Below are 24519 nucleotides of genomic sequence, written 5' to 3' on the forward strand. Positions count from 1 at the left end.
TAATGGCCGTAAGTGTGTCATAGCACTTTTACTTTCATTTTTAAAAAAGTAATGCTGAGGATTCTACTGTAGTTTTCCAAGTTGCAAGCAACAGCGCCACAGTATGATAGGTTCTTCTTTACCAATTTAGTGCTGTTCAGCAATAAACTTGCACCTGTCTGAAGAATATTTAGTAATAGCACAGTGAAGTGAACACAAACTATATCCATTTCAAATAAAGCTGTGTCAGGAGACTTTTGTGACATTGCTTATGGTACTAAGGAAAGGATTAAAAAACTGAAGTGGTTCTAAAGTTTAAAAATAATTACCCATAATAAGTATTAAAGGCAGAGTGCTCTAAATTCTAATCTAGCATGAAAGCACATCATAGATTACCATAACTGATGCTGTGACATTTTGCTTTATTAGGCAGCACATTTAAAATACTGTACAAGATGTTAAATCAAGTATGAAATGTACTTGTTTTAAATTTTACATTTTGTTAAATTCTATTTTGTCAAATTGTCTTTCTTTAGACTTTAGTCTTGAAATAGATGCTAGCATGTATCTTGGGGATGATTCATCAATATCTGCCCTACTACATTTTTTTTTGGCACCAATCAACCAACCAAGTCAATACTTTAGGGCAGTTTATGATTAATGAGGTATATCCCCATGTGCCAAATTATGAATATCTTTTTCAAAACAGTGCTGCTAGATCCTTATAAGAGTAGAACATTTTATTTCAATTTAACACTGAGTTGGGACTGAAAGCTATTTTGAACAAAATAAAAATCAAGAAAAGTAAGTTTTTCAATATGGTGAATCATTTCTTCGCTCTGTAGCTAAGTAGATTTGGCATTTTTCATCTTGTAAGGTTGTGAAGACCATTTCCTCTTGCTTCGCATGAGAGGCCAATGTGTACTGTGACACCAATTACTGATAAAACTCAGTAATCATCAATTTCTTAGGAAAACAAAATACTTGGCACATAAATATTCACTGAACTTTAAGTGCTGGAATTATGTAGGTATGAATTCATATACGAGGTTCTATCCTGTGAGAAAGCTCAAATAACATCTGTTGGTTGTCAATGATATGCAAATGATGGACATAGGACTTCAACTCTTCATGTTCTTTGGACGGTATATCATTTCCTATAATTTTGACAAGAGAAAAACAACAGATTGGTCACTGAGCATTTTTCTCAAGGCATATTTTGAAATTTAATCAACCATTTATCTTAAGGAACCGCTGAACTTCACATTTTTTATTTCTAGAAAATAATGAAAATTTTCTGACTACTTCTAATTTCATAGTGGCCTGCAAATGTACTCTCTATGTATGACTTCTACATTAATGAAGAATATATAGTTAAATTTATAGTTAAACATGAAGAAACTTTTTACCATGAACCAAGATAAAAGTACATCACAAAAAAAATCTATAAAGATTATATTGAAAAAGCAGTTCTCCCAGTCTTTTCATTATATGTCAGTTCATGTACTAAATAAAACATTCAAGATGATAGAAACAATTCTATGCAAATTAAAAATACTAACATTTATGTGAATATTTATTTATTTATTTATTTGTTTGTTTGTTTGTTTGTTTGTTTGCTTATTTGTTTGTTTGTTTTCTGCCGCCCTTCTCCTTAGATTCAGGGAAGCTTACAACTTGTTAGAATAGCTTTTTTTTTAAAACAGAGCCAGCATATTGCCCCCACTATCTGGCTCCTCATTTTACCCACCTCGGAAGGATGGAAGGCTGAGTCAACCTTGAGCCGGTGATGAGATATATATAGGATTTTAATTTCTTGACATTTATTTTATTCCATGATTTGTATGTATGCTGTGTATGAGTGTTGATGTATTAAAAAAAGGTGGAAAGCCAGATGTTATGAGTGTAATGCCCACCAGCCGTACTGGTATTGGGAATATGGTGGTATTGGATGCTAATGGATATTGGAAATTAAAGTTTACACTTCAAAATGAGTTATTAATTTTGTAGCATTAATGTGATAGAAATAGTTATTAATACATAACTAGAGATAATCATAAGTCTAATTTTTAAGTGTAATTTAAATAAAACCGAAAATTCCTATAACTCATATATTAATCTTATATAGCCACTAGCATATCAATAAAAAGAATAGTTTTAGGACTAAATGAATTTATATTTCTGCTCTAATATATGAAGGAGGGGTATCAAAATATCTCTTAAAATATCATTCACTTACCAAATTGGTTACGCCTACAGTGCCTCAATGATCGGACTGTGTCTGCAATCATGTGCTGTGAAGATAAAATACATAGATTAACAAGACAATAAACATTTAAACTGGTAATGACCAGCGTATACAAGTTCCAAATTTTGAGGTCAGGAGGCATCTGCTATAAAATGGAAATCTGGATTGTATTTGCTCCAATAATCCCTATACAGATTATTTAAAACATTAAGTCATGGTTGCAAATTTTATTACAGGAGCTATAAAATACCATTTGAATTCTGCCTTATAATATTTCTGGGAATAGGTGGCTGAGCAGACATCCAAAGTTTAGTTTTTTTCAAAACAAACCAACATTTCTTTTTTTTAAAAACCCACCCTTCTAACTTCCATTCCTTTCAAAATCAGTGTAGCAATTCACGTTAACAGAAAATACTTTATCCAGCAAAAAGTAGGGAATATGGCTTCAGAAATTGAAGAAGCCATGAACCATTCTACCCAATATTTCTAGGAACTGCAGATCCTGGAGCAAATAGTTTTTTTAAAAGAGGATAATTTTTAATTTAAAGTTTAAATTAGTTTAGAAGAATGAGTTCTGTGCCATTTTTTCCTAGGTAGATCACAAAGATCTACACCTTATAGAAACATAGAAACATAGAAGTCTGACGGCAGAAAAAGACCTCATGGTCCATCTAGTCTGCCCTTATACTATTTTCTGTATTTTATCTTAGGATGGATATATGTTTATCCCAGGCATGTTTAAATTCGGTTAGTGTGGATTTATCTACCACGTCTGCTGGAAGTTTGTTCCAAGGATCTACTTATCAAAGAGAGAAGAAAGTAGACATGTATGGTCAGATGTCAGGCTGATTTCACCTGACATATCTCCATTAATATTTATTGATTTATTCTTGGAGAAAAAACTATTTTTTATAATTACTATTCAATCACAGTTAATCAATAGAGGCCAATAATTTAATTTATAGAGCAATGAACTGATAGGCATACAAGTTAGCATATGGAAGCCATATAGAATAAAAAACATAAAATGCCTAACTTCCTCAAAATAAAACAATAATATTTTCCTACATTAATATAAACCAATATTAAGCATAATTATTTGTTCCGTGTTAATTATGATGTTTTCACTTCTTCAAATGTCTGCCTTAATTATCTAATAATCCTTGTTATAAACATTTACTCCCACCAATAAAATGTGAATATTTCTGCAAGAGAAGAACAAACCCATGCAAAACAGAGAACTAAAAATAATGGTGATTTCCAGGTATTTTCTTTGGCATATTAAAGGAAGCATATGATTAGGAATAACGTATGGTGATAAAGTAACAATATATGAAATTTAGAATATAAAATGTTAAGTAAACTTGAACATTAATTTAATTACTTTGTAGAAGCAATACTCAGTGGAAAGATGAAGCAAAATTGAATTAAATTAAATTTTAATTTGAAGAAATAAGAGTAAGAAGAAAGGAGAATGAGCAATAATATGGAAACGGAAGTTGTCTTTTTATTATGTTGAAGTTGGTGGGGAATGATACATACCAGCTTTTCAAAATTTACAAGGTTATCCAGAAATGTTTTGTTTCCTTCATGAATAAATGTTACATCTAAAAGACAGATATATATTTCAAGTTAACTTTCCATGTCCACATAGTAACAATAATAAAACACAATGGTAATTGTTACATCTTCATGCATAAGTAAGTACGGTAGTCAGAAAATTTACTTGTGATAAAAAAAATTAAAATATCCCAAACTGTTCAATTTTTGGACTTCTAAGTGAAATTTTGGATATCATCAAATATGCATGATAGTTTTCTGGAGACATATCTAATGTGCATCAGTCTCTAGTTTTTGTTAATTACTCTTCTCCTGTATCCTGGTGATTGGCAGTGCCAAATTTTTCATTCCCCATTGGTATGATATGGCTGAGACAAAAACAATTTTTTAATATTTAAAATATTATGTAGTCACATTTCAATATAACTATCCATTAAAATATTTATTATTATGACTTGCCCTTAATAGCTTTCATTCTCTCAAATGCTATCCATCTGTCTCTTTTTCCACAATGGTATTTTTCTCTCCTGGAACTTATATTATAATATCCTAATATATATGATATATATCTTTCATAAGCTATTGTGTTACTATCAATGTTAATAATGAAAGTTTTAATAGCTTTTAAAAACATTTTGTTCAAATCAAGATACAACTGAAAGTCTTGAAAGACTTAGAGGTTGAAGTAATGTACCGCTTAGTGCATTACAAGAAGAAATAAATTCTGTTGTAGCAGAAAACTGCCTCTGAGCTGTAGTCTAAGAGTAGGATAAATAAACCTGAGTTAAAAAGCAATTAATTGTGATTTTGTTATAGAAATTCAATTAATTCAAATAATGCACAGAACTAATACTCTAAAAAAGTAGTTCAATTTCCTTTTAATATTATTCATAAAAAATCAGGAAAACGGGAATACAGTGTTTCCTCGATTTTCACAGGTTCGAACTTTGCGAAAAGTCTATACCACGGTTTTTCAAAAATATTAATTAAAAATACTTTGCGGGTTTTTTCCCTATATCATGGTTTTTCCCGCCTGATGACATCATATATCATCGCCAAACTTTCATCCGACTTTAATAAAAAAATTTTTTAATAAACTTTAATAAATAAACATGGTGAGTAATGATCTAAATGGTTGCTAAGGGAATGGGAAATTGCACTTTAGGGGTTTAAAGTGTTAAGGGAAGGCTTGTGATACTGTTCATAGCCAAAAATAGTGTATTTACTTCCGCATCTCTACTTCGCAGAAATTCGACTTTCGCGGGCGGTCTTGGAACGCATCCCCTGCAAAAATCGAGGGAACACTGTACATTTTATTACAAATCAATAAAGCTGATTGAGCAGCTATGTAAAATTCAAAAGGCAATCCTCCTACAGCTATTCCAGGAGATCGAATCCGAAATTGAATCTGACTCAAAATGAATGGATATGCCATAGATACAATCTAAAGAGGTACATATTTATTTAGAAGTAAAGCCCATTATATTTCATCAGCTTTACTGGTTAATACAGGGGTCTGCAACTCTTGGACAACAAGCTGTTGGAAACTAACCCACTTGCTGATTGATTACATGGAATAATTTTTCCCCACCCATACCTCCCTCTGCCTGCAAAAAAGGAAAGGTTGGGGAATTCTGAGCTTGTAAATCTACGTAAGATTGCAGCCTACACAGGTGTGTCTGAAATGTTACCTTACTTTTCAATGCCTAAAAATATAATCCTAAGTATTATTGAAGTTTCTTAAAACACATTACACTTGATAGAGGCGAGACCTCTAAGTTTAGGATAGCACATTTACCTTTAAGGAGTAGAGGCATGAAAGGGATCTTTGGAGATTTCATTTTCTTGAACGCATCTCTATAGGCTTTGTGGTTCAGAGAGGGATCCTGTTAAAATGATTTGACTCTATTAGGAACAGCAGTTTATATTGGTATAAGCTTTGGTATATGTAGATACAAAAGTATTTACTTCTTGAAAAATAAGGCAGAAACAGTTTCTTAAAGAGTACTAGATGAAGTAATATACTCGATTTTCGCGGGTTTGAACTTCGCAAAAAGTCTATACCATGTTTTTTCAAAAATATTAATTAAAAAATACTTTGTGTTTATTTCCCCCATACCACGGTTTTTCCTGCCCGATGACGTCATATGTCATCGCCAAACATTCGTCCACCTTTAATAATTTTTTTTAAAATAAACTTTAATAAATAAACATGGTGAGTAATAATCTAAATGGTTGCTAAGGGAATGGGAAATCGCAATTTAGGGGTTTAAAGTGTTACGGGAAAGCTTGTGATACTGGCCATAGCCAAAAATAGCGTATTTACTTCCGCATCTCTACTTCGCGGAAATTCGACTTTCGCGGGCGGTCTCGGAATGCATCCCCCGCAAAAAGTGAGGGAACACTGTATATTCTTATATAACATATTACATTTGGGTAAAGCTAGATACAGTATTAAGTGCAACACATCCAAAGTTAGATAATAACACTTACATAATAATGCTTCCATTTAGCAGCAAAAATACATAGATTGGGAAATTTTACAACTTACTGTCAAACTTTCAAGTTCAGCAAAGAGTTTCTTAAACTTTCCAGGCATTCTCTGCAATAAAATACAGCATAATAAAAGGCTGGAACTGGAATTAAACAGTAGATTCTATCAGTAACTCATTTGTAGTATAGGAAGTTAGCACCCACCCCTCTCCTAGAAAAAAATGGAATATCCTAGGAAGTATTAAAAAGACAGATTATATAGAATATCATTTTAGGCAAGGAAAAAGACCCATCCTTAGTAGCCCCCAACTTTGTCAATGTGCCATGGCTCAGATCACTCATTCCATCCCCCCCCTTTTGTTAATAGCCTAGGACTAGACTTCTACATAACAAATAACAGCCATATTTGGAATTGCCCAAAGCACTTTCATTATACCACTACCCAAGCAAAGGATCAGTCAAACCCGAACTCAAAAACACAGCCTACAAAGTTGCTCCTGTGTGTACCATGGGAGTCTGACAACCAACCAGAGTGCATCTCTTATACAAGAACAGGAAACTCTGAGGTAGGGTCCAACAGAAGTTATAAAAACTCAGTAACTGTCCTCTTTTCCTCCTAACCCAACATCTAGAAAAATTTTCTGTTCAGAGCCATGGCATGTGCTCCTGTCCACCATTAAACCTTCTTTCCAAGCAAGCTCCATGAATCCAGTGTCTTTTCCCCCCTCTTGGAACTAAACCCGGAAAAATATTACTTCCGACAGTAGTATGTTAAAGACATAAATTTTCTCTGGCACTATCTTTCTTAGATTTTTTTTTTAACAAATAATATTTTAGTGTGACATAAAAATGTGTTCCACCCACATTGTTATTTAATACTGTTTATAAGCACCTGGATTTGCATTTATTTAATAATACCTTTAAGCATTATGTAGAGGAGAAAGAAGACGGGCATCATCAACTACATTATCAAATTTGTTGAAGAAAGAATGCTATGATAATTGATTTTATCACATTAGCCTTACTGAAATGACAAGATTCATCAAATGCAATTTTTCTCAACCCCCAAAAAAATGAGGGTACAAAAACAAAAAAACTGAAATATGCAGCAGAAATATTATGTTAGAAAACATTTGGAACTCTAGTTGTCATTATACAAGAAAATTGTCTTCTCCAGCAAACTTAGTTCAATTAAGGGTTTTGAACTTATAATGGTTAACCTAAATTTCATCATAGTAATAGTGTACAAAATTAACTAACAATATCTATATGTTTAGATCTTTAAAAAAAAGGTTTTATTGTCTAATTTCCCAGGAATTAACATTTATTGAATGGATAGAAATTTCCCTGGTAGTTCTATGTCCTGCAACTCATACTAAAAGAAAAACAACTTAGACATTATTAGCTTCCAAAACTATTTATAAAGGGTTTTGTTTACAAACTGGGAAATAAAATTTTGTTTGGATTTATTTCCCTAAAATAAGATTTCTTAAATCTGTTATTTCAATAACAATGATGAGAAAGTCAAGAATACATGCTTATATTAAAGTGTAACTTTTTCTTTTCATATATACAAAAACAATACAATTAAAAATAATTATCTAGAAAAAAAATAAAACAATAAAATTCTCATATTACCTCCCATGTCTGAGAAAGCCGGCTGATAGAGGCAGTGTTGAGCCCCATGACAATGGCAAAAAATGAATTCAGATTTCGCTGGGATTTGCAACTATGAAATAATATCAGAAAATTAATTTACTTGTGGTATTCAAAGTCACTTAAAACTGTTGTTTAAAATAGAGTGCTGAGTTTATTTTTATTTTTTTCAGGTAAATCATATGCAAAGCTGTTATTTCATAAATTTTGTAAACTTGAGTGATTTTTCTTTTAAAAGAAAATACTGCTCCATTTGCTTGTCAGAAGGTCACAAAAGGGATTATATGATTCTGCGAAGCTGCAACCATCATAAATATAAGTCAATTACAAACCGCCCAAATTTTGATTACATGACCATGGGGATGGTGCATCCATGAAAAATGGCCATAAATCACTTTTTCAGTGTAACTTCGAACAGCCACTAAATGAACTATTGTAAGTCAAGGATTACCTGTATTTATAAAGATAAGGCTTTATTCAGCAATTTTCAATAATGCTATCTGGTTGAAGAATCTCATGATCCTAATAGAAATAGTATCTCTTGTTGGAATATATATTTCTCCAAAGTAATAGTTGAATTACAAATGTAATGGAGCATGTCAATTACATTTGTAAATCAAGAGTGTATTAAGTAAATTATGTTAAGTGATCCAACTCTGCTTTCTGCATGCATTTGTTAAATGAATGTGCGGGTCATTAGGTGGAATATGGGTTACTTCAGAGATAGCTTGATTCTACCCTCAGGCTCCCAAGGCCTCCTCCCTCCCAGACATACTCTATACACTGCTTCTCACCACTCAACATCCCTACTACTGCTTGGGCCACCACCTCATCCACCACAGCCCAGCCCAAGGCATCATATATTGGAGGAAACCAGCAGGCCTTTTTGTAAGCTGAAACCTTTCTCTTTCTTTCTTTATTATTTTATTTATTATTTAGATTTGTATGCCGCCCCTCTCCGCAGACGATTCAAGTATGCTCCTTACCTCAAGTAAGGGAAGGCATTTGCAGCATTTGAGAAAGAGATAAAAGCACATCCCAACCCAGAAAGAAGGGGTGGAAAAGCCAAGTAACATGCTTTGTTTTGCTCAAAGTGCAAACTTATCTAGCTCATATATCTCAGCCCATGTCCCTGTTGCTAGATGGTGCTGGCAATTTTTTGCTACAACTGAGCTGCGGAGAACAGCATACCAAGCCTCTGGTTGAGAATTTTTGAAACACTGCAAGGGGAAAGTCATTTTATTTCACCTGTATAGGAATACTCTGCTTTAGAAAAGTTTTTTGTCCAGAAGGAGCCCTTTAAATCTTGATTTCGCACCACGCGAAGGGAAACAGTTTGGTTTCTCACAAAAGCGAAATTGATGCTTGCACTGAGAGCAAGAAGAAACACTGCACTCTCCCATTTCAGCCGATGGAGTTTGGGGGAAATGCAACAAGAGAAGCCACTAAAATTAGGAGTGTCTATTTTTCCTCGATACTGACAGCAAAGGGCACAGACAACGTCTAAAGCCTGCTGCGGCATCTCTGCAGTTGCTCATAAGGGTGAATGACTGGAGTACTGCAGTAGCCGTAACTTTGGGATTATAATTAGTTTTGAGATTGCTGTAACTTTGAACCATCACTAAGTGACATGTCATAACTTGAGGATTATTTTGCACTAGGAAGATTTGCTCAAAAATATAAATAAGGAGATAATATAAATTATTCTGTGCATGTGCAGAAGCAAAAAAAAAACCCCACCAAAATTACATATGAGCGATTGTCTCCTTGCAAGATTTTGGCAGGTTTTTGCTTCCTGCACATGCATGGAAGCAAAATTGCACATGGAACACACATGTGCGTGTACCTGAATCCAGAGGATGTGTGTACAGAAAACCGGTATGCAGGTAAGTGCAACCCACCATTGGTTTTCATAACTATGCACACCTAAGTAGACATGTGGCTATGTTCAGAATTAACTAATTACAGTGGTACCTCTACTTAAGAATGCCTCTACTTAAGAACTTTTCTAGATAAGAACCAGGTGTTGGAGATTCTTTTTGCCTCTACTTAAGAACCATTTTCTACTTAAGAACCCGAGCCTGGAAAAATTTCCCAGGAAAGGCCCGGACAGTTTCCTGCTATTCTCCCTTTAATCCTGGCCATTTCGGGCTGCCAGAGGAGCCTTTTGGTGACGCTTAAGGAGGTTTTGGCAGTCGAGAGTTAACAAAGCATTTTCCTTTCTCTGGGCGCTTGGACAGGGAATAAATCTCTGCCAGCGCCCAGAGAAAAGAAATGCTCGCTGACCATTTCAATAGCTACTTCTGTTCAGTTTTCTCAAAAGACACCTTACAAAATAATAATAATACTATAGAGGGATATAGCATTGCTTCCAGCTGTACGGATTCAGCTCCAGTGATCTTAGAAGCCGATGTCTTAGAAGAACTTGAAAGATTAAAGATAAATAAGGCAATGGGTCCAGATGGCATCCACCCCAGAGTTCTTAAAGAACTCAGATCTATCATTGCTACCCCCCTGACTGATTTGTTTAACAAATCCCTGTTAACAGGAGATGTTCCTGAGGATTGGAGAATGGCCAGTGTTGTGCCTATCCACAAGAAGGGCAGTAGAGAAGAAGCTGGTAACTACAGGCCAGTTAGCTTGACATCAGTTGTAGTTAAAATGATGGAGACTCTACTCAAAAAGAGGATAAATCAGCATCTAAAAAACAATAACTTATTGGACCCAAATCAGCATGGCTTTACTGAAGGCAAATCGTGTCAGACTAATCTCATTGAGTTCTTTGACTATGTCACAAAGGTGTTGGATCAAGGTGGTGCCGTGGATATTGCCTATCTGGACTTCAGCAAAGCCTTTGATACGGTTCCACATAAAGAGCTGATAGATAAATTAGTGAAGATTGGACTTAATCCCTGGATAGTTCAGTGGATTTCAAGCTGGCTGAAGCATAGACATCAGAGAGTTATTGTTAATGGCGAGTATTCTGAGCAGAGTCAGGTTACAAGCGGTGTGCCACAAGGGTCTGTTCTGGGTCCTATTCTTTTTAATATGTTTGTGAGTGACATAGGGGAAGGTTTGGTAGGGAAGGTTTGCCTATTTGCCGATGACTCTAAAGTGTGCAATAGGGTTGATATTCCTGGAGGGGTCTGTAATATGGTAAATGATTTAGCGTTACTAGATAAATGGTCAAAGCAATGGAAACTGCAGTTTAATGTTTCCAAATGTAAAATAATGCACTTGGGGAAAATGAATCCTAAATCTGAGTATTGCATTGGCAGTTCTGTGTTAGCAAAAACTTCAGAAGAGAAGGATTTAGGGGTAGTGATTTCTGACAGTCTCAAAATGGGTGAACAGTGTGGTCGGGCGGTAGGAAAGGCAAGTAGGATGCTTGGCTGCATAGCTAGGGGTATAACAAGCAGGAAGAGGGAGATTGTGATCCCCTTATATAGAGCGCTGGTGAGACCACATTTGGAGTACTGTGTTCAGTTCTGGAGACCTCACCTACAAAAAGATATTGACAAAATTGAACGGGTCCAAAGACGGGCTACAAGAATGGTGGAAGGTCTTAAGTATAAAACGTATCAGGAAAGACTGAATGAACTCAATCTGTATAGTCTGGAAGACAGAAGGAAAAGGGGGGACATGATCGAAACATTTAAATATGTTAAAGGGTTAAAAAGGGTTCAGGAGGGAAGTGTTTTTAATAGGAAAGTGAACACAAGAACAAGGGGACACAATCTGAAGTTAGTTGGGGGAAAGATCAAAGGCAACATGAGAAAATATTATTTTACTGAAAGAGTAGTAGATCCTTGGAACAAACTTCCAGCAGACGTGGTTGGGAAATCCACAGTAACTGAATTTAAACATGCCTGGGATAAACATATATCCATCCTAAGATAAAATACAGGAAATAGTAAAAGGGCAGACTAGATGGACCAAGAGGTCTTTTTCTGCCGTCAGTCTTCTATGTTTCTATGTTTCTATGTTTCTCCCTTCGCTCTGGGCAGCCAAGGAGTCAGCACAACAAAGAAAAGGTGCTATGAAGCGAGCGAGCGAGAAGAGAGGGGAGCCCTTCAGCATGGGAAGGAAGAGGCAGCAGGTAGCAGCAGCAGCTGTCAGTGTATGGGAGGCAGTGTATGGGAGACAGCCTCGCACTGGGTTTATTGGAGGCGCATGTTCCTCCTCGTCACCTTAGAGTCCTTCCTTTTTTAAAAAGACTTAAGATTTTGGATTTTTTTTTAATTCCTCTTCCCTCACCTTCTTCCTTTGGCAGCGACTCTCCTCCTCTTCTTCCTCCTCCTCCTCCCATCCAAATTCCAAGCTTTTATTTCTTTCCTAATGGGTTTGCACGCATTATTTGCTTTTATATTGATTTCTATGGGAAAAATTGCTTCTATTTAAGATCGTTTCTACTTAAGAACCTGGTCACGGAATGAATTAAGTTCTTACGTAGAGGTACCATTGTACATTCAAACTGGTTGCGCAATTGGTAAATAATGATCAGTATATATCTTCCACCATTAAAATATTGTGATCAAGCTCATATAAAGTTCATCTGTTTTATTAGGAATTTTCTGATATTTATTCAGTTGGTTCTTACAGAAAAGCCATGGTCTGCAGAGAGTAGAATGGGACTATTTGTTTCCTCTGCTTGACCATGCCTGGTTGGTCCCCAGGATTCCGCCCCCCCAACCATTTGGCGCTGTCTTTTGTCCTTGGCCGAAACACCTCAGCTCTTTGCCCCAGTCCCTACACTCAGTCCCTCCCATCCCAGGCCCTTTGTCCCAGCCCCTTCACCGAATGGGGCTGGGACAAAGTAGGGAAGGGGTGTTGGCAGGGGCAAGAACCTCAGGGTCAGTGGAAGGGGGAGTGGTCTAGTCTGGAGCTACTGCGGCATCTTCCTACTGCCTCCCCCCCGTGCGAGGGAACAGGGTGGGCACAATGACTGTATATATCCCATCCAATGACACAATCAAGGCTGATCCCAATGAATGGAGAATTTGTACTGCGTCTTCTGGAATGGAAAGGGAAACAGTAAAACTGAAATGGGGGCAGGAAAGAGGAAGCAGAAGGGGAGATGTAGAGAAACAGGCTTCCCTTTATTGACCTCATCAAACCACAAACACCTCCTAACAAGGCACAGATCTCTAAATAACTGGGGGGGGGGCAGGGTCTCTTCTCTTCTTCTGATTGGTTGGCAGAGAAGTGTCCCATGTGCCCCAAAAGCCCATAGTTAACAGACTTTTGGGCCTGTTCAACGAACAGGCTGGGACAAAGAGGCTGGGATGAGAGGGCTGGGATGTAGGGACTGGAACAAAGAGCTAGGGCCATTTTGGCCAAGGACAAAAGGTAGGACCGAATGCCTTTTCACAATGAGGTGTGGCCAAGTGGAGGAGGTGAATAGTCATAGACCCGCAGAGATCTTACAAAGAATCAAACAGATCTCATTGATGGAAGATACCAGTCAGGATAAGATACAAAAATAATTTCAAAGAATTCCATGGAAGACATAATGAAGACAATCACTAGCAAGTTCAAAAAAATATGGCACAACAGTGACATGAATGTCCCTCCATAATTGATGAAAAAACAAGAACACTGACCCAAGAGGCTGCCAGAAATTTGTAGCAAGTACTGGTTATATATAATATATGACAACTATCTTTTATACTGTTCATATGTCTGAGTTGTAGGATAGGGTGGCAAGATGGAAGCCTTTTTTACAAAGAAAAACATCAAAGCTCAGGTACATTTTCCAAGAATCTACATCAAGTCTGATGAAAGCATGTGAAAAATGTGTTATGGACTGGTAAGATGGAGGTTGAACTTTTTAACCATAATTCCAAAAAAAGTGTACTTGACACACAAAAACAACATGGTGCAATACAAAAAGAACAATGGTAGTGGCAGAATTATGCTTTGAGGTGGCTTTTCTTCAGCTGGAACTGGGGCTTTTGGTCAAGGTGGAAGGAATTAAGAACAGTTCCAAATTTCAGTCAATTTTGGCACAAAAACTACATGGCTCTTCTGCTGAAGATTGAAAATTCCCTTTTAATGTGATGATAACCCAATAACCCAAATAAAAGAATGTCTTCACCAGAAGAAGATCAAAGTTTGAAAAGAGCCTAGCCTGAGCCCAGACCTAAATCCAATTAAAAATCTGTGATGTGATTTACAGAGGGCTGTGCATAGGAGATGTCCTCATAATCTGACACATTTGAAGAGCATTTGTAAGAAAAAGTAGGCTTTTTCTTGCAAAAGAAAGATTCCCTAGGAAAGATATGCTATGCTGACAGGCTCCTACTCCAAAAGCTTGGATTTGTCATAAAAACATATTAGTTTAAAGGTGTGCACACTTATGGAATCACAATATTGTAATTTTTTATTGTTACTTCTCCTAAGAAATCTTGATTTGTTTTTAAATTGAATTTTGTAACTTATATTAAAGGTGGAAAAAATTCTGAAGTGGTTTATTTGATCTGATATTTTACATTATAAAAACCTAGCATTTTAACAGAGGTACAGATATTTATTTTAAATCCACTGAAATAGGCCCTGGAGAAATTAAATAAGACTAATAAACTTTTAATAATAGCTGGTAGTTCAGTAGGACTTTGCTTAGCATCGCTATGTGTACAAAAATACAGTTCCAAACTGAGAAGCAATTGGAGAAATAAATTATGTATGACAAATGAAACGAAAGGAATTATCACTATTCAGCAAATTTTGGATATGGTACATAATTCTTTAATTAAGCATAGCTTTTCTATGAATATTTCAATAGGCAAGGTCAAATATATAAAATATTCTCTTTCATTACCCCTTATTGAGTGGATTCAACAGGAATCAGCTATCAATATTCATTTAATTTTTAACTTACTGAGCAGCAATTTTAATGAACTTCTTCACTAGTTGTACACGTTTACAGAGCTGGTTGCAGAGTAGTATTTCTGTGGCAACCCAAAGTTGAACTTCATTGCATCTTTGAAGCAAAAGACTAAGATTCACAGTATTTTTCCCACTGCCTTGTCGGCTGAAGGTGAAATATATCAATTCTTGCTGGAAGACATTTAAAAGAAGGTAAAATACAAATCAAAATCTAATAATCTGAAAAATGTAATTTTTGCTGCTTGGGCAGATAATCCATATTACTAACTTCAACAAATGTATACCAATTCAGTAAAGTATTTTTGCAATTACTCTTAATTAAAACTATATAAAAAAGTAATAACCAGATTGTTTGTGACTTAATATAGATTAATCATTGCCGGTTTCAGTTTGAAAAGCTTTTGAGAACAGAATTAAATCTATTTTTCTTTTTTGTCAAAAAAGTAGCAGAAAAATTCCCAACGCCTGAGCCGTGACTCACTAACTGGGCTTTCAGCCTTTCAGAACTGGGCCACAAAATTTATGGGAAAGCTTGCGTGCATCCCCACTCCAGGGGCGGGCTACTACCCAGATGGGCTGAACACACTGGGGTAGCAAAAATGGAGCTCCACCTCAGAGCACCCAATTTACACTGAAAGATAGTTATAGTTATAGTTTATTAGATTTATATGCCGCCCCTCTCCGAAGAAAAAACTCAAGGCGTCCTGCATAAACCACACCCACAGTGTGGTAGTAAAATTTTTGGTAGCCCTTCACTGCCCCACTCAGGCAAGCAGAAGGCGAGTGTGTGCTCTCCAGTTGCACAAGCAGCAGGTGCATGTGCTTACTATCCATACAAATGGAACTGCGTGCACATGCACACTTCCCATCCACACACACTGAACTATCCCCCATCATCCCCCGGCAGTCCACAAAGTTGAAAACATTGTGGAACTCTGAAGTTAAAATGGCATTTTGGATCATGGAATGACCCAAAACATTACAAAGAAATAATTACATGAGAAAACCTGTTGTGATTCATCAAAGCTAAAGAAAACACTTATAGTTAGTGTGCAGATTTATCATCTTACTTCATGAACCAAATTGAAAAGATTCCAGTCAAAAACGGTTAATTCTAAAGCAAGGTCCCAGGTGTTAATCCCCAGAATTTTCACCGATCGTTGGTGGATTTCCTCATTTTCAGTAAAAGGGATCTAAATAAAGAGACACATATTTAAAAAGAAGCATATACAGCTCAAAATTAGTTGCAAAGAAATATTTTAAATATTTTTGCATTGAAATCATTATGGCCTCTAATTAATTTTAATATTTAGAGCAGTAGCATATGTCTTATTAGGAACACCATGAAGATAAATATCTATATTTGCAACTACATAAATATAAACAAAAAAATAGTAATCAACGGGATACATAAGGGCCATTTTGAAGCAAATATCACATATTTGTCATACCAATAAAATGTTACTACAAGTCAATTTTAAATTGTTTTTCTAAGATCTAAACAAGCATGTTGTACCGGTAGTAATAGTATTCTAACAGCTTTCTATTACTCTATCATGTGCTTTTGCTCTGCATCAGAAATATATCCCATTACATTCAACTGAACGTAATTCACAGTAAATATGTACCAACATTAAAATGCCAAGGATGACTCAGAATCTCCATTAATCTTTCCTTCAATACAGTTATAATAATAATTTTTGCAATGTGGAATTCTAAAATGATAATCTGAACCACTATATTATAGGACTTAAAGCAAACTTTTAAAATTAAAAATGACATTTCTTCATATGGATTATCTTTTAATATTAATCAAGATTTGATACATTCAACCTAACCCTTCATAATTTTCTTACTTTATAAATACTTCAAGAAAATAGAGAGTTTGAATTTGTGCAAATATTTTTTTCTAAAAATGATATAACATGGGAGAAAGGCATCCTTGGTCCTTCCTTTGGGATCTTTAGGTTCTGTGGTAACCCATCTCTATGAGTAGCAAAGGACATCTTCTTGCTTCCACTTTAGTCCGTCCTTTACTAATCAATTTCTACACAAACCTTTGGGAAATCCTCAACTTATCTGGCTAAATATAGTGGGAAAACAACAATTAAAAGACCATTGCAGATTCAATAGAGTAGTTGTGAATTACAGAGAACAACTAGTTAATTCCAGGATTGAAATAAAATCAACTTTATTAAGGTTATCAAAAAAATACACACACAATACACAGTTTTAAAAGATAATATACAGAAGGATCTTAATGCAATTCTAACTTTCAACCATACCTGAGGTCAGCAGTTTCACACTTCTTGCCTAAAACCTGACAGAATTTCTTTTCTTCCTTAACTGGAAATCCTGGCAGGGATTCACTATGAGCCCTTAAGGTTAGTTGGGAGTTTAAAGCATCAACTGTTTCCCCACTACATATGTAATGTCACATATGATTAGAATAAGACATCTACTAATCTAAAACATGATCTATCCAAATCCAAACATTTTCACTGTTTAGCTGTTGAATCCTCCAGAAGTCCAGAATGCAGGTCCTGAATTCCCCACACAACTTAGTTTATGATAAAATTTAAGTCCATATACCTGGAGGGGTTGTAGGGTGGGGAGAAATGATCTAGTTAATGATTCCCCTAACTTCTGTTCATACTGAGTTTATAGGAGAGTAATACAGTTAACAAAGTTTAAAACTTCAAGCCACCTGAAAACAAGAACCACAAAGACTTACCAAAGTATCTGTCAGATCCTTTCGAAATACAAACATACGAGCAGATAACTCAAGAGATTTGGAGATTGCTAAATCATATGGCCGTAGTTCATGTTTTTCTTCAAAAGCAGGGAAAAGAATCATAGTAAGAAACTATATCACATGTATAGCTGTAGACATGTTCTGAATCTATAATAGCAATAGCATTTTAGACTTATATGCTGCTTTATAGTGCCTTACAGCCCTCTCTAAGCAGTGTATAGAATCAGCATATTCAACAATCTGTCAGCTGTCAGACTCAGCATATTCAACAATCTTGGTCAAATGCTTGACAACTGACTCATATTTATTACAGTTTCAGTGTCCCTGGATCATGTGATCAAGTTTTACGACTTCTCACAAGCCAAGTCAATGGGCAAGCCAGATTCACTTGACAACTATGTTACTAACTTAAGAAGAGTAGTGATTCAATTTTGACTAGAAAGGTCATAATATGAGGCAAAACTCACTTAACAAATGTCTCACTTAGCAACAGAAGCATTGGGATCAATTGGGATCATAATCAATGACTATCTTTATTTTAAAACCATTCATTTCTAAAAGTAACATTTCTTACAATTTGCCTTCATATCTAAATATCACTTGGTTACTTTAAAGTAGAACATTTTGCAGAGTGCATTTTTGTTATACGGGTAGTTTTAAATTGCAAACCTTAGAGTTTGCAAATCTTACAGTATCCAGTTATCTGTGAATGCAAACCTTACAACATGTCTCTGAAGGAGAGAAATCCTTTTCGATGTAGAAACGAAGCGGAATTTATTATACAGCAGAACTAAAGTATTAGCAGTTGTCATGGAAACTACTTTCTGCTGAATAGCTCTTTATTGTAAATTTGGCCTTCCAGCTGTGGACCCACTGGAGGAGACCTACATCTGCACTAGAAAATAATTTACAGATAAGATACCAAAAATAGTATTAAAATATTAATAGCTGAAAATCATTTACCATTAGAGAATGAAAGAGCCACTAGAGCCAGATCTTCCTGGGAATGTTGGAGCTTCTCTGCTACAATTTTCAAAATCTCTTGAACTGAAGTGGATAATTTAGTTTTTACACTGATGTAAGAATGTTGTGTTACATACACATGGCAAAAAACTGCAAAGAGAGAGGAAAATCATCCCATCAACAAAATAAATTCTTATTGAAAGGCGTAAAAACTTAAATTATTGCACTGTTTTGGACAGCTTGCCAGTCATTCTTTGATAAAAGAAATTACAGTTATTCTAGGATCTGGATTTGGAAAAGTGAATCTACTTAAAGATCAGAGAACAGTAGATGTGATTTCTGTTAAATAAATGTTGACCTGGTGTAATATGTCATCATGTCGTATGTCATTAAGTGCTGTTGTTCATCTGAGGTAGTATTTGCCTACGTTTTAAGAACTGGTATGAACCAGATGATTTTTGTTATCTCCTGTTATATAACACAATAGGACTGAGTGTATAATAAGAGGAATTATTACCTTACCCATAATGTTGTCAATGATAAGTCTTAACTTCTGTTGTATTTAATTTAGATTTGGAACCATTGGCCTACTGGTTTTAAAAATTATAATATGTAAGAAAATGTTGAGTCTTACGAATAATGGTCAAGGCATGAATAAATATTCCTAATAAAACATATAATTGCTGATTTAAGTATTTCATTTTTGTACACAAATTAATGATATCAGTGGTGAGTAATTCTATGGTTTTAAAATGAAATATTGTTCTTAAAATTAATACAACTTAAGCACATACACAATCACAAATATAAAGAGGGATTTCATCCCTTATAAGTATTTAGTTTTATTGGCTGGAACTATACCATTTGTTATTCTACCTTGTATATATGTATACTATCTGAATATGTAAAGGAGTAAAGTTAATTTATGGATTTTCAAGTTTGCTATTGGTCTTATATTTTAAAAATGTTTGTGCATACATGTGGGTACATGTGAACCACCAGTGGAGTTTTTTTCCCCAGAAACCATTTGAGCATAATTTAAAAATATTACTTGATTCATCCTTCTTTAAGCAAAATTCACTTTTTAAAGACTGAAAGATACATTGGGAAGATTTTAGGGTAGAAGTTTAAGTTGGATTTCAGACCATGGATAACATTTATATTTTTGGGATAATTGTAATTTGATAATTTAAAATTACTTGGACAAAAACGATAAATACCACAAGGCTGTTATATTCATAATTCTTTCCCTGAAACAAGTGAAGTACAGTGGTACCTCTACTTAAGAACTTAATTCATTCCATGACCAGGTTCTTAAGTAGAAAAGTTTGTAAGTAGAAGCAATTTTCCCCATAGGAATCAATGTAAAAGCAAATAATACATGCAAACCCATTAGGAAACAAATAAAAGCTCAGAATTTGAGTGGGAGGAGGAGGAGGACAGACGCTACCGAAGGAAGAAAGTGAGCTAAGAGGAATTTTTTAAAAATCAAAAAATTTAAGGCTTAAAAAAAAGAGGGACTCTGAGGCAGCGAGGAGGAACACGCACCTCCCATATACCCGGCGTGAGGCTGCCTCCCATACACTGCGCCAGAGAGAGAAACCCAGGCGGGTGAGAGGGGGGAACCTCCTGCTCCTTTCACTGAAAGGCAGCGGCTACTGCTACCTGCTTCCTCTTCCTTCCCATGCTGAAAGGCTCCCCTCTCCTCTCACTTGCTCACTTTGTAGCCGGCGCCTTCCCTTCACTGCGGTGACTCTTCAGTTTGGCTGAAGCTGAGTTGATCCGGCCGGGGCGAACTGTCCACGTTTGCCTTTCCATGCTCAGGCACTCTGGGAGGCAACCTCACGCCGGGTGTATGGGATGCAGCATGTGGGAGTCACCACAATGAAGTTGTTTATTCCTTCTCCAAGTGCTCAGAGAAAGGAAAACGCTACATTCTCTCTGGGCTGCCCAGAGCGAAGGGAGCATTTCTTTTCACTGGGCGCTGGCAGAAGTTTATTCCCTCTGGACTGCCAAAGCCTCCTTAAGCACCACCGAAAGGCTCCTCTGGCAGCCCAGAAAGCCCGAGATGGCAGGGATTAAAGGGGAAATGGCAGGAAACTGGCCGGGCCTTCATGTCGCTTTCAAATTTCCTGGGAAATGTTTCCAGGCTCGGGTTCTTAAGTAGAAAATGGTTCTTGAGAAGAGGAAAAAAAATCTTGAACACCCGGTTCTTATCTAGAAAAGTTCTTAAGTAGAGGTGTTCTTAGGTAGAGGTAACACTGTATTACAAGAATTATTACAAGAATTTAAAGTGGCAACACTTTGCATTAAAATCCAAACACTAGAAGAGGCCAAATGGAGGTCACTGGAAAACTCCAAGGCTCTGTTGCAAGCCAGGTCAATTCATAAAGTACTTGCAGCAGACCAATCTAACAAGACTATCTTCCCAGAAAAACTATGACACAGCACAGTTGTTAATGTCTTCCACCTACAGACTATATAATTGTTCCAAAATGAAAATTTTATCAACTGTGTGGCCTTCAATATTGAATTAAATTGTGATGCCTTGGGAAAAGTCCATAGTTGTCGTAGCAGAAATGAACGGATTCTTGAAGATTTGCAATACTACCCCTTCTCCCATATGTAGTAAAGATTGGTGTACTATCCAAAAATCCAGTTGGGAAGATTTTAAGCAAAGGCATAATTTCATTATTATTCAACCCAAGCCAGTTTCCAATTATATGGTCATGTGGAGAAGAAAGGTCACAATTCTGACATTTAACAGGATTGATGTAACTCCACAAGGACATTAGATTGTGGCTGGACAGATGAGGGAAAATTTTGAATAAGAATCAGCATTTTTACATCCAAATAGCAGGTGCTGTTTGATTGATTGATTGATTGATTGATTTACTTACTTACTTACTTACTTACTTACTTACTTACTTACTTACTTACTTATTGGATTTGTATGCCGCCCCTCTCTGTGGACTCGGGGCGGCTCACAACAAATACAGAATACATAATAAAACAATTTGATCCAATTAATAATAGTTAAAAGTCTTAAAAAAACATCTGTTGATACGATATTTTTTTCTTTTTGTGTTCCTTTCATGCTTACCTTCTTCTGTTTCATTCACAGATTCTCTTGTCTGAAGCCAGTTCTGCTTGAGGCTGTATTGATGTAAAATGGCTTTATGCTATAAACAGTTAAAAAAAGATTGCCAGAATTATTGGATGTTTTAAAAAAGGAAACTAAGAAAAAAGTCTATGCACAATTTGTCTAAATTGTCTAATCACATTCTATTCATTGAAAATAGGAGATATAAAGAATGTGTATCCTTTACATGCACATACACAGAGAGGGGGGAGGGAGAAGAGCAAGAAAGATGAATACCGTATTTTTCAGAGTATAAGATGCACCAAAGTGTAAGATGCACCTTAGTTTTGTGGGAGGAAAACAAGGGAAAAAGACCTCTGCCTCTCTGCCTGCCAAACAGCAAACAGAAAACAGCACAGATGATATACACTGTCCGCTGTATATTTCTGTGCATATATGTCTGACCTATAGAAATAGCAAAGAATTGGGGAAATGTACATTATGGCAATATATTAATGCCAGAAAGTTTTCTTAAATGTAGTCACACTAACTCCTCCCAATTATTTAAATAGATCTACTCCAAACATGACTAACTCAGAGTTTAACTCGGCTGCTTTATTTTAATACTTAAAGGGATACTGTTACATTTCAGGTTATACTTTTACAAATCTTTAAATTTGATATGGCTTTCTGGAAGTATAGTTATTCTCTGCTATTAAAAAGAAGACACAATAGTGCCGGGCCTCTTCAGATCAAGCATAATTTGTCTAATAATTTGAACATCTTATATTCATTTATCGTTATTGACTTACCTGCTAGCACTTTCAGCAGTCCAACATTGCCAACAGTCTACCTTGGAGCAATTTGACTCCTTGCAGCAAGTTTCACTTTCAATTCTAGCATGTGGCGTGCCTGTTTCTGAATCAGCTGTGTGTCGGAGACTGATATTCAATTGCTTACGCTAATCAGGCTCTGGGCTGCAGTTTGCTGCAAGGAGGTAAATTTGCAAGGCAGAGACCAAAGGGCGCAGTTTGTTGGATGGGTTACATTCAGTGTATAAGATGCACCCAAATTTTCACCCTGTTTGGGGGAGTAAAAAGATGCATCTCATACTCCGAAAAATACGGTAATTTTAATGACAACATTCACAGAAACCTTATTTTCTGCTTCTGATACTTTTATTTTATTATTTATTCATTTATTCAATTTGAACAGCTGCCCATCTCAATCCAATTTACTGCAAGTAAGCATTGCATTGGCATCCTTTGGTCTCAAGAGAGCATGGTATCATGCTCTGGACTCCCCAGAGCGTGAAGCCTGGATAGGTTGGTATAGAAACATAGAAACATAGAAGACTGACGGCAGAAAAAGACCTCATGGTCCATCTAGTCTGCCCTTTTACTATTTCCTGTATTTTATCTTGCAATGGATATATGTTTATCCCAGGCATGTTTAAATTCAGTTACTGTGGATTTCCCAACCACGTCTGCTGGAAGTTTGTTCCAAGGATCTACTACTCTTTCAGTAAAATAATATTTTCTCAAGTTGCCTTTGATCTTTCCCCCAACTAACTTCAGATTGTGTCCCCTTGTTCTTATGTTCACTTTCCTGTTAAAAACACTTCCCTCCTGAACCCTATTTAACCCTTTAACATATTTAAATGTTTCGATCATGTCCCCCCTTTTCCTTCTGTCTTCCAGACTATACAGATTGAGTTCATTCAGTCTTTCCTGATACGTTTTATACTTAAGACCTTCCACCATTCTTGTAGCCCGTCTTTGGACCCGTTCAATTTTGTCCAAAATTGAACGGGTATGTATGGAGGATAGACTGTTACCCAAGCCACAGATCCCCTCTCTCCATGTTTCTGAAATAATCCAATGGAATGGCAAAGGCCAATATGATTGGTTCCAGCCATGTCGCAGGAGTTATCAGAATGCGATAACTGTACACAGTCACAAACTGCTTCTGGGACTCCAGTTCTGGATTTTGCCTCAAGGTTTAGTCCCTGAAGCCTTTTCCAGTGATAGATATAGCTACAAGGTTATAGGTTTGCAGTCAGTTTCCCTTCCCCTAGTGGTTGACCAGGGCATCTTTCATGTCTTGAAATGCTCTTAGCGTACCACATTGCTTGCAGAGACCACCTTTATGACTATCGGCCTATTCTAATAGATTTCATCCACTCTGTCTGCCGAAACCTGTCTTCACATGCTTGGGATAGACAAGCCCCTATCTTGCTGAAGGTCAATGACCCATTGGCTACTCTCATCCTGATTTGGACAGCCTGTTGAAGGGTGGCTGCTGCTACAGTTACTAGGAGCCCCAGGTAAGAGCCAAGTGACAGGTGAGGACCAAAAGTAAAAGAGCTGACCTAAAAGCTGCCATAAATGAGCTACCAAAAAAAGGACATAACATGCCCTTACACCAGAGGTGCCACCCCTCCCTGAGGATCCCATACCCCATGCAGATAGGTGGTGTCACAATAATTAAAAACATAAAAAGAAAAAAAGGGTTACAAATTATATGTACAGGCAACAGAAAATTATCATCATAATTACATTAAAATTAGCAATGCAATCAGATAATAAAGCCCCTAATACATTTGGGAACCTAGATTTGGGAACAGAGACATATCTTTAAAGCCTTAAAAAAGACTAACATAGTCAGGACCATCGTGAGTTTCAAAGAAAGGATGTTTAAGGAATAGGCTATTATTTAATTTCTGATACCTATCAACCAGCATTCCTTGGCTGGTGAGATCTGCAGCCAGTCTATTAGACTGAATTGGATTAATAGAAACTTTTGGGAGAAGACATTCCCATATGTAGCCCACTTCCAAACTATGGAAGATGACAAGCAGCACTTTAAATTGCATCTGGAAACACATAGCAGTCA

At 36.2% G+C, this 24519-nt stretch overlaps 1 protein-coding gene across 1 annotated transcript in view; it reads right to left on the reverse strand.

Annotated features, from left to right (window-relative positions):
• Positions 1-381: 381 nt before the first annotated feature.
• RAPGEF5 (Rap guanine nucleotide exchange factor 5) overlaps positions 382-24519 on the reverse strand; it is a 136248-nt gene continuing 112110 nt past the window's right edge. The window contains exons 16-26 of the mRNA XM_070729049.1: positions 21646-21724; positions 18543-18692; positions 17559-17656; positions 15895-16017; positions 14817-14995; positions 7919-8009; positions 6339-6389; positions 5586-5673; positions 3770-3834; positions 2219-2273; positions 382-1136 (exon numbers count right to left, since the gene is read on the reverse strand). Coding sequence (XP_070585150.1) covers positions 1018-1136; positions 2219-2273; positions 3770-3834; positions 5586-5673; positions 6339-6389; positions 7919-8009; positions 14817-14995; positions 15895-16017; positions 17559-17656; positions 18543-18692; positions 21646-21724 — 1098 coding nt within the window. The 3' untranslated portion in view covers positions 382-1017. The remainder of the gene's footprint in view (positions 1137-2218; positions 2274-3769; positions 3835-5585; positions 5674-6338; positions 6390-7918; positions 8010-14816; positions 14996-15894; positions 16018-17558; positions 17657-18542; positions 18693-21645; positions 21725-24519) is intronic.

This window comes from Erythrolamprus reginae, chromosome Z, assembly GCF_031021105.1.
Source record: "Erythrolamprus reginae isolate rEryReg1 chromosome Z, rEryReg1.hap1, whole genome shotgun sequence".
NCBI classification, from domain to species: domain Eukaryota; kingdom Metazoa; phylum Chordata; class Lepidosauria; order Squamata; family Dipsadidae; genus Erythrolamprus; species Erythrolamprus reginae.